Source organism: Coregonus clupeaformis, chromosome 36 (assembly GCF_020615455.1).
Source record: "Coregonus clupeaformis isolate EN_2021a chromosome 36, ASM2061545v1, whole genome shotgun sequence".
Lineage (NCBI taxonomy): Eukaryota > Metazoa > Chordata > Actinopteri > Salmoniformes > Salmonidae > Coregonus > Coregonus clupeaformis.
In genome coordinates, this window is record NC_059227.1 from 3729644 (window position 1) to 3740762 (window position 11119).

An 11119-nucleotide genomic window follows, 5' to 3' on the forward strand; every position below is an offset into this window, starting at 1 on the left:
CTGATACCAGGTCCAGCAGGATCAGATGCCCATGTTCCTCGTCTGTCCTTCTCAGCAGCTCTGACCCGCCCTCAGGCCAGGGCTGGAACCATAGTCTTCAACAAGGTCTTTGTCAATGAGAAGGATGTCTATAACCCACGCACAGGTGTGTGTTTGGGTTTTAACAGGAGTGGAGTTGTACCTGTATATCTCTGTCAAGGCCTTACCATCTTAGTTCTTAAATCTTAGACTGGAGTCATTTTCATTTGAGTGAAGGCTTGTGCATTTATTGCATGTTAATTCTGATATACAGTTGACGTCGGAAGTTAACATACACTTAGGTTGGAGTCATTGAAACTCGTTTTTCAACCACTCCACAAATGTCTTGTTAACAAACTATAGTTTTGGCAAGTCGGTTAGGACATCTACTTTGTGCATGACACAAGTCATTTTTCCAACAATTGTTTACAGACAGATTATTTCACTTATAATTCACTGTATCACAATTCCAGTGGGTCAGACGTTTACATACACTAAGTTGACTGTGCTTTTAAACAGCTTGGAAAATTCCAGAAAATGATGTCATGGCTTTAGAAGCTTCTGATAGGCTAATTGACATCATTTTAGTCAATTGGAGGTGTACGTGTGGATGTGTTTCAAGGCCTACCTTCAAACTCAGTGCCTCTTTGCTTGACATCATGGGAACATCCAAAGAAATCAGCCAAGACCTCAGAAAAAAAATTGTAGACCTCCACAAGTCTGGTTCATCCTTGGGAGCAATTTCCAAACGCCTGAAGGTACCACGTTCATCTGTACAAACAATAGTACGCAAGTATAAACACCATGGGACCACGCAGCCGTCATTCCACTCAGGAAGGAGACGCGTTCTGTCTCCTAGAGATAAACGTACTTTGGTGTGAAAAGTGCAAATCAATCCCAGAACAACAGCAAAGGACCTTGTGAAGATGCTGGAGGAAACGGCTACAAAAGTATATATCCACAGTAAAACGAGTCCTATATCGACATAACCTGAAAGGCCACTCAGCAAGGAAGAAGCCACTGCTCCAAAACCGCCATAAAAAAGCAAGACTGCGGTTTGCAACTGCACATGGGGACAAAGATTGTACTTTTTGGAGAAATGTCCTCTGGTCTGATGAAACAAAAAAAGAACTGTTTGGCCATAATGACCATCGTTATGTTTGGAGGAAAAAGGGGGCACTTGCAAGCTGAAGAACACCATCCCAACCATGAAGCACGGGAGTGGCAGCATCATGCTGTGGGGGTGCTTTGCTGCAGGAGGGACTGGTGCACTTCACAAAATAGATGGCATCATGAGGAAGGAAAATTATGTGGATATATTGAAGCAACATCTCAAGACATCAGTCAGGAAGTTAAAGCTTGGTCGCAAATGGGTCTTCCAAATGGACAATGACCTCAAGCACACTTCCAAAGTTGTGGCAAAATGGCTTAAGGACAACAAAGTCAAGGTATTGGAGTGGCCATCACAAAGCCCTGACCTCAATCCTATAGAACATTTGTGGGCAGAACTGAAAAAGCGTGTGCGAGCAAGGAGGCCTACAAACCTGACTCAGTTACACCAGCTCTGTCAGGAGGAATGGGCCAAAATTCACCCAACTTTTTTTGGGAAGCTTGTGGAAGGCTACCCGAAACGTTTGACCCAAGTTAAACAGTTTAAAGGCAATGCTACCAAATACTAATTGAGTGTATGTAAACTTCTGACCCACTGGGAATGTGATGAAATAAATAAAAGCTGAAATAAATCATTCTCTCTACTATTATTCTGACATTTCACATTCCTAAAATAAAGTGGTGATCCTAACTGACCTAAAACAGGGAATTTTTACTAGGATTAAATGTCAGGAATTGTGAAAAACTGAGTTTAAATGTATCTGGCTAAGGTGTGTGTAAACTTCCGACTGTATGCTGTGCTTGTTTTGAGTGTAAAACACTCACGAGAGGCCTACGATTCCTTTCATTTGCTATGTATTTTACAATACAACTTTTGTTGTCTATCAAAATTGAAGTTAATTATCACTTGCTATAACCCACCACCTTGTCCCTGTCGCCACAGGTTACTTCACAGCCCCAGTGAGTGGTAAATACTTCTTCAGCGCTACCCTAACAGGCCATAAGAATGTGAAGATTGAGGCTGTCCTATCTAAGTCCAACTACGGCGTGGCGCGCGGGGACTCTGCAGGCTACCAACCAGAGGGGCTGGAGAAACCCATGGCAGAGGCCAGACATACGCCTGGAGCCCTGGCTGTCTTCAACATCATCCTCCCTATGGAGGTGGGAGATACTGTCTGCATCGACCTGGTCACCGGGAAACTGGCCCACTCCTCAGAACCCCTCACCATCTTCAGCGGGATGCTGCTGTATGAGACCGTCTGATTGGGCGCAGACTGTCAGTGTGAGGCCTAATGATTGGATGGTCTGGAGGAGAGGGATGAGCCTAAATGGTGCTTACAGAGACAGACAGACGTGACTGAGAGGACAGTTTCTTGAGATCAACAATGGAATCCAACCAGCGAGAGATATGCTGTACCTTCATGAATTAAAAATAAGAAAGAAAATGTACTTTTATCCATCCATTTGATTTGTGTTTCACAACTTGGAGCAAACAGCCATCCCACTGGGCACAGATGTCAATTCAAAGTCTATTCCACGTTGGTTCAATTTAATTACATTGAAATGACGTGGAAACAACCATTGTGTTCCCAGTGGGGTTAATCTTTATTTCTTTGACGTTAATTTCCTTTAGAAAGAGATGCCACTGCAGGGTTTTACATTTTATATTGTTAGATTTGTTTGTTCGGCACTATCAACTTGAATATTTCAGTTATTTTCAAAAGCTGGCCTGGAGGTCTCACACATATTGTTTAACGTCAAAGTAAACTATAGATCACAACATAATGAAAATTATTTTTTGTTCCATGTAGACTTCTACATCCACAAATATGACTCTGGGATGGTTTTATGTTCTAGAATCTGTTTATTGCACACATTCTATGTCAAAGTGGTTCTGAAGTATTTTGTATATTCAGTCTAAATCACACACTTTATCTATTTCACGGATGCAAACAGATTGAAGAGAAATGCAACAATAAGCAAATTTTTCTCAAGTAACAAAGCAATTTCAGGGTGGGGGATCAGACCAGCAAACAAACAAAGTTCTATTGGTGCTCATTATGAATTATTTGTTCTAGAACTCAAACAGGAAAAACATTTGAGGAACATTCCATTAATGTGTTCCAGAACTCTAACTGAAAAATACATGTTGAGGAACATTCCAACAAAATAGGAAAAAATGCCAAGGGGGGTGAATACTTCCGCAAGCCACTGTAAACTTGGTGGAGGTCGAGGATCAACTGTAAAACGTGTGTATCTGTCCCTCTCTGTTTCTCTGTCAAACATATTTAGAGCCACAGATAACACTAAAGATGAAGAGGGTACACATCCCTCTGTCCCTCCATTCATTTGGACCTCGCCAAGAAACCAAGTACGTCCCAAATGGCACTATATTCCCTAACTAGTGCATTACTTTTGACCAGTACTGCACTAGATAGGGAAAAGGGGTGCCATTTGGGATGAAACCCATGTTTCCTGTGTCCTTCCTTACTAGACCAATTAAAATGCCTTTCCTTTCTCAAAGTATTTTAATTCAGTCCGACATACAGTACAGTACAGTGCAGTGCAGGACAGGACAGGACAGGACAGGAAGACACTCTAGTGGAATGTTCATATGTTGACACTATCGAGGAACATTATCATCATAAATTACATTCATGGCTCTGTCCCAAATGGCATCCTATTCTAAGTATAGTGCACTACTTTTGACCAAGTGCACTATATATAGAAAGAGGATGCACATTTGTATTTTTGCCAGATGTTGCCAGAATTCCCTAAAGCCTTGAACCAGCCAGTTTGGAAATGCAATTTACTTGGTAATATGTTTTTTGTATGCGTTGATGTACAACCTCAATAGTTTGTAAATATTTGTATATTTTTTGGCCATATATTAGTAACTTGTTGTGACTTATCACTGTATGTAATATTTTTTTTTATATCAGGTTTGTGTTTTTGTTTGTTTGCCACATGTGACTCCAATACAGATCACTTTTCCACCAGTAGTCTTAACTCTTGTTACTAATAATAAGGAAGACGCTGAATACAAAGATGTGATCTTGAGCTTCACATTAACTGAAGTATATAGCAATAAAAAAAATACACTGAACAAAAATATAAACGCAACATGCAACAATTTCAAGGATTTTACTGAGTTACAGCTCATATAGGGAAATCAGTCAATTGAAATAAATTAATTAGGCCCTAATCTATGGATTTCACATGACTGGCAATACAGATATGCATCTGTTGGTCATATATACCTTAAAAGGCGGCAGGGGCCGGGGATCAGAAAACCAGTCAGTATCTGGTTTGACCAACATTTGCCTCATGCAGCGAGACACATCTCCTTCGCATAGAGTTGATCAGGCTGTTGATTGTGGACTGTGGAATGTTGTCCCACTCCTCTTCAATGGCTGTGCCAAGTTGCTGGATATTGGCGGAACTGGAACACTCTGTCGTACATGTGAGACGGTTTCTGACAGTTTGTGCAGAAATTCTTCGGTTGTGCAAACCCACAGTTTCATCAGATCCCGCACGTGAAGAAGCCGGATGTGGAGGTCCTGGGCTGGCGTGGTTACACGTGGTCTGCGGTTGTGAGGCCGGTTAGCGTGCTGCCAAATTCTGTAAAACGACGTTGGAGGCAGCTTATGGTAGAGAAACTAACATTAAATTATCTGGCAACAGCTCTAGTGGACATTCCTGCAGTCAGCATGCCAATTGCACACTCCCTCAAAACTTGAGACATCTGTGGCATTGTGTTGTGTGACAAAACTGCACATTTTAGAGTGGCCTTTTATTGTCCCCAGCACAAGGTGCACCTGTGTCATGATCATGCTGTATAATCAGCTTCTTGATATGCCACACCTGTCAGGTGGATGGATTATCTTGGCAAAGGAGTAATGTTCACTAACAGGGATGTAAACACATTTATGCACATAATTTGAGTAAACAAAATATTTTTGTGCGTAAGAAAAATGTCTGGGATTTTTTATTTCAGCTCAAGAAACATGGGACCAACACTTTACATGTTGCGTTTATATTTTTGTTCAGTTGTGCATGACCAAGGGTGGGCCCTTAGGACAACATTATTTTAACAAACAAAAAACATTTCTTCTTTCAACAGTGTTGAGTTTTTTCTGGACCTGTGGTGGGGTGTATTGGAGTTCAGGAGGATGGAGTCTGTCTTCATAATGGGATGTTTTTTGGGATGCATCCTTCACGAAGCAATCTAATCTGTGGTTTACAAAGTATTCAGAGAATGTCCAGCCTCTGTATATTTTCTCAATCATCACTACAGGGCTTGTCAAAAACTCCCAACAGCGGTTTACTGTTTCTGTTTCAGTCCAATCCACAATGACTCATATCAGTGATCCACTGTCAACAAGAGAAACTGTGACCAAGCAGGACCGGATGTAGCAGGACAGGATGTAGCAGGACAGGATGTAACAGGACAGGATGTAGCAGGACAGGATGTAGCAGGACAGGATGTAGCAGGACAGGATGTAACAGGACAGGATGTAGCAGGACAGGATGTAGCAGGACAGGATGTAGCAGGACAGGATGTAGCAGGACAGGATGTAACAGGACAGGATGTAGCAGGACAGGATGTAGCGGGACAGGATGTAACAGGACAGGATGTAGCAGGACAGGATGTAACAGGACAGGATGTAACGGGACAGGATGTAGCAGGACAGGATGTAACAGGACAGGATGTAGCAGGACAGGATGTAACAGGACAGGATGTAAAGGGACAGGATGTAACGGGACAGGATGTAGCAGGACAGGATGTAACAGGACAGGATGTAGCAGGACCGGATGTAGCAGGACAGGATGTAGCAGGACAGGATGTAGCAGGACAGGATGTAACAGGACAGGATGTAGCAGGACAGGATGTAACAGGACAGGATGTAGCAGGACAGGATGTAGCAGGACAGGATGTCGCAGGACAGGATGTCGCTGTACTTATGGTGTATGGTGATCTCTAGTGGCCAACATTATATGACAGTTTTACTATTGGTTGTTACTTGGCTAAAGTCAAAATGCAATAGGACAGCAAGTAGGTACAGAAATGGTGTTCTGTAGGTACAGAGATTTTACATTTTAGTCATTTAGCAGACGCTCTTATCCAGAGCGACTTACAGTTAGTGAATACATATTTTTTTTATACTGGCCCCCCGTGGGAATCGAACCCACAACCCTGGCGTTACAAACGCCATGCTCTATCAACTGAGCTACATCCCTGCCGGCCATTCCCTCCCCTACCCTGGACCAATTGTGCGCCGCCCATGAGTCTGGATTTGAACCAGGATCTCTAGTACCACAGGAAGACGCTGAATACAAAGATGTGATCTTGAGCTTCACATTAACTGAAGTATATAGCAATAAAAAAAATACACTGAACAAAAATATAAACGCAACATGCAACAATTTCAAGGATTTTACTGAGTTACAGCTCATATAGGGAAATCAGTCAATTGAAATAAATTAATTAGGCCCTAATCTATGGATTTCACATGACTGGCAATACAGATATGCATCTGTTGGTCATATATACCTTAAAAAAGGCGGCAGGGGCGGGGATCAGAAAACCAGTCAGTATCTGGTTTGACCAACATTTGCCTCATGCAGCGAGACACATCTCCTTCGCATAGAGTTGATCAGGCTGTTGATTGTGGACTGTGGAATGTTGTCCCACTCCTCTTCAATGGCTTTGCCAAGTTGCTGGATATTGGCGGAACCACATACTCTAGTACCACATACTTATGTCATGCAATAAAATGCAAATTAATTACTTAAAAATCATACAATGTGATTTTCTGGATTTTTGTTTTAGATTCCGTCTCTCACAGTTGAAGTGTACCTATGATAAAAATTACAGACCTCTACATGCTTTGTAAGTAGGAAAACCTGCAAAATCGGCAGTGTATCAAATACTTGTTCTCCCCACTGTATATGGACAAGCAATGACAGAGCGGCATGGAGTACGATACAGTAGAATATTATAGAATACAATATATACATATGAGATGAGTAGTGAAAGATATATAAACATTATTAAAGTGACTAGTGTTCCATTTCTTAAAGTGGCCAGTGATTTCAATAGGCGGCAGCAGCCTCTAATGTGCTAGTGATGGCTATTTAACAGTCTGATGGCCTTGAGATAGAAGCTGTTTTTCATTCTCTCGGTCCCAGCTTTGATGCACCTGTACTGACCTCGCCTTCTGGATGATAGTGTCACCACACTCCCAGAGCCCTCACCTCCTCCCTGTAGGCTGTCTCGTCATTGTTGGTAATCAAGCCTACTACTGTTGTGTCATCTGCAAACTTGATGATTGAGTTGGAGGCGTGCTTGGCCACTCAGTCATGGTTGAACAGGGAGTACAGGAGGGGGCTGCGCACGCACCCTTGTGGGGCCCCAGTGTTGAGGATCAGCGAAGTGGAGATGTTGTTTCCTACCTTCACCACCTGGGGGCGGCCCGTCAGGAAGTCCAGGACCCAGTTGCACAGGGCAGGGTTCAGACACAGGGCCTCAAGCTTAATGATGAGCTTGGAGGGTACTATGGTGTTGAATGCTGAGCTATAGTCAATGAACAGCATTCTTACATAGGTATTCCTCTTGTTCAGATGGGATAGGGCAGTGTGCAGTGTGATGGCGATTGCATCGTCTGTGGGTCTATTGGGGGCGGTAAGCAAATTGAAGTGGGTCTAGGGTGACAGTTAAGGTAGAGGTGATATGATCCTTGACTAGTCTCTCAAAGCACTTCATGTTGACAGAGGTGAGTGCTACGGGGCGACAGTCATTTAGTTCAGTTACCTTTGCTTTCTTGGGTACAGGAACAATGGTGGCCATCTTGAAGCATGTGGGGACAGCAGACTGGGAAAGGGAGAGATTGAATATGTCCGTAAACACACCAGCCAGCTGGTCTGCGCATGCTCTGAGGATGCGGCTAGGGATGCCGTCTGGGCCGGCAGCCTTGCGGGGGTTAAATGTCTTACTCACGTCGGCCATGGAGAAGGAGAGGCCACAGTCCTTGGTATTGGGCCACGTCAGTGGCACTGTGTTATCCTTAAAGCGGGCGAAGAAGGTGTTTAGCTTGTCTGGAAGCGAGACGTCGGTGTCGGTGACGTGGCTGGTTTTCCTTTTGTAGTCCGTGATTGTCTGTAGACCCTGCCACATACGTCTCGTGTCTGAGCCGTTGAATTGCGTCTCCACTTTGTCTCTATACTGATGTTTTGTCAATTGAATTGCCTTGCGGAGTGAGTAGATACACTTATTGTATTCTGCCATATTCCCAGTCACCTTGCCATGGTTGAATGCGGTGGTTCGCACTTTCAGTTTTGCGCGAATGCTGCCATCTATCCACGGTTTCTGGTTAGGGTAGGTTGTAATAGTCACAGTGGGCACAACATCATCTATACACTTCCTGATAAACTCAGTCACCGTTTCAGTGTATTCGTCAAAAAAAAATCGCAAGCTACCTGGAAGATATCACTGTCTCCGTGATCAAAACAATCTTGAAGCGTGGATTCTGATTGGTCAGACCAGTGTTGAATAGTCCTTAGCACGGGTACTTCCTGTTTGAGTTTCTGCCTATAGGAAGGGAGGAGCAAAATGGAGTCGTGGTCAGATTTTCCGAAAGGAGGGCGGGGGAGGGCCTTATAACCATCCCGGAAGTTCGAATAGCAATGGTCGAGGATTTTAGCAGCCTGAGTACAACAGTCGATATGTTTGATAGAACTTCGGCAGCCTAGTCCTCAAATTTGCTTTGTTAAAATCCACGGCTACAATAAATGGATATGTGGTTTCCAGTTTGCATAAAGTCCAGTGAAGTTCTTTGAGGGCCGTCGTGGTATCGGCTTGAGGGGGGATATACACGGCCATGACTATAACCGAAGAAAATTCTCTTGGGAGATAATACGGTCGGCATTTGATTGTGAGATATTCTAGGTCGGGTGAACAGAAGGACTCGAGTTCCTGTATGTTACTACAATTACACCATGAGTCGTTAATCATGAAACACACACCTCCGCCCTTCTGCTTCCCGGAGAGATATTTATTTCTGTCTGCGCGATGAACTGAGAACACATCTGGCTGGACCGATTTCGACAGAATATCCCCAGAGAGCCATGTTTCCGTGAAACAAAGTATGTTACAGGCCCTGATGTCTCTCTGGAAAGAAATCCTTGTCCTGAGCTCGTCGACCTTGTTATCCAAAGACTGAACATTATCAAGTAGCGTACTTGGAAGCGGTGGGTGGTGTGCGAGCCTCCTAAGTCAAACAAGCAGGCCGCTCCGAGTGCCTCTCCTCCGCCGGCGATGTTTTGGGTCAGCCGCTGGAATCAGTTTAGTTGCCCTGGGGAGAGCAAACAAAGGATCTGCTTCGGGAAAGTCGTATTCCTGGTCGTAATGCTGGTGAGTTACCGCTGCTCTGATATCCAATAGTTTTTCCCGGCTGTATGTAATGATACAAAACACTTTCTGAGCTAATAATGAAATAAATAAAAAAAATACCGCTAAGTTTCCTAAGAGCTAGTCACGAGGCCGCCATCTTATTGGCATCTGTACATTATTTATGAGAAAGTGACTGTACATTTACATACACATTTTTGTAGTTGGCATTTTGCTCTTAGTGCATAATACTATTTATCAGGTAAAGCATTGTCCCTGTCCCTGGTGTCCCTGTCCCTGGTGTCCCTATCCCTGGTGTCCCTGTCCCTGCATGTCCCTGGTGTCCCTGTCCCTGCATGTCCCTGGTGTCCCTGTCCCTGCATGTCCCTGATTCCCTGTCCCTGCATGTCCCTGGTGTCCCTGTCCCTGCATGTCCCTGGTGTCCCTGTCCCTGCATGTCCCTGGTGTCCCTGTCCCTGCATGTCCCTGGTGTCCCTGTCTCTGCATGTCCCTGGTGTCCCTGTCCCTACATGTCCCGGTCACTGTTTGTCTCTGTCCCTGGTGTCCATTGTACCAATGGAATGTGGAGTGCCCTGCTACCAGATTCCTGAGCTTCTTCAACCAACAATGCCAAGCTCAAGAACAAAAGGTGAACCGGTGGGCTGTCTTCACTGATCTCCAGTCTCCCCCACCTACACACACACACACACACACACACACACACACACACACACACACACACACACACACACAGCATGTGAGAGACAATTGGAGCCGACCCCAGTCTTGGCTTATTAGCATTTGAAACACCTCTGGCCAGAGGACCCCAGTCTCCCCCCCCCTCCTGTCCACAGTGTAGCACAGGACAGCTAATCTACACATTAGGTGCGGGACTGAACCAGTCAGAGGACTTCACTCAAAAAAGGCTGAAGCAGTTCAAGAGAAGAATGTCAGACCTGGAAGAGAATGGAAACTGGATAGGAGACGGGACAGTAGCTTATGAAGAGAATGGAAACTGGGTAGGAGACGGGACAGTAGCTTATGAAGAGAATGGAAACTGGGTAGGAGACGGGACAGTAGCTTATGAAGAGAATGGAAACTGGGTAGGAGACAGGACAGTAGCTTATGAAGAGAATGGAAACTGGGTAGGAGAAGGGACAGTAGCTTATGAAGAGAATGGAAACTGGGTAGGAGAAGGGACAGTAGCTTATGAAGAGAATGGAAACTGGGTAGGAGACGGGACAGTAGCTTATGAAGAGAAAGGAAACTGGGTTGGAGAAGGGACAGTAGCTTATGAAGAGAATGGAAACTGGGTAGGAGACGGGACAGTAGCTTATGAAGAGAATGGAAACTGGGTAGGAGATGGGACAGTAGCTTATGAAGAGAATGGAAACTGGGTTGGAGAAGGGACAGTAGCTTATGAAGAGAATGGAAACTGGGTAGGAGACGGGACAGTAGCTTATGCAGAGAATGGAAACTGGATAGGAGACGGGACAGTAGCTTATGAAGAGAATGGAAACTGGGTAGGAGACGGGACAGTAGCTTATGAAGAGAATGGAAACTGGGTAGGAGACGGGACAGTAGCTTATGAAGAGAATGGAA

General features: G+C 44.4%; 2 protein-coding genes across 2 annotated transcripts in view; one reads left to right on the top strand and one right to left on the bottom strand.

Annotated features, from left to right (window-relative positions):
- The window catches only part of emilin1a (elastin microfibril interfacer 1a), a 50367-nt gene extending 46106 nt beyond the window's left edge, over window positions 1-4261 (top strand). The window contains exons 16-17 of the mRNA XM_041865987.2: window positions 11-145; window positions 2072-4261. Of these exons, the coding sequence (XP_041721921.1) occupies window positions 11-145; window positions 2072-2391 (455 nt within the window). The 3' untranslated portion in view covers window positions 2392-4261. The remainder of the gene's footprint in view (window positions 1-10; window positions 146-2071) is intronic.
- A 1225-nt stretch (window positions 4262-5486) lies between these two features.
- On the bottom strand, window positions 5487-8416 carry LOC121552543 (keratin-associated protein 4-5-like). Its single transcript, XM_045211169.1, has 2 exons — window positions 8383-8416; window positions 5487-6109 (listed from the first exon to the last, which is right to left on the bottom strand). The coding sequence occupies exons 1-2, from the start codon at window positions 8414-8416 to the stop codon at window positions 5487-5489; spliced, it is 657 nt and encodes a 218-aa protein (XP_045067104.1).
- Window positions 8417-11119: the final 2703 nt, after the last annotated feature.

Excerpts from the sequence above, each read along its gene's own strand:
- LOC121552543 (XM_045211169.1), bottom strand. The coding sequence starts at position 8,416 with ATGGCAGAATACAATAAGTGTATCTACTCACTCC. Across the intron at positions 6,110-8,382 it reads TAAGTGTATCTACTCACTCC|AGATCACCATACACCATAAG; the intron begins GCAAGGCAATTC and ends GTTGGCCACTAG.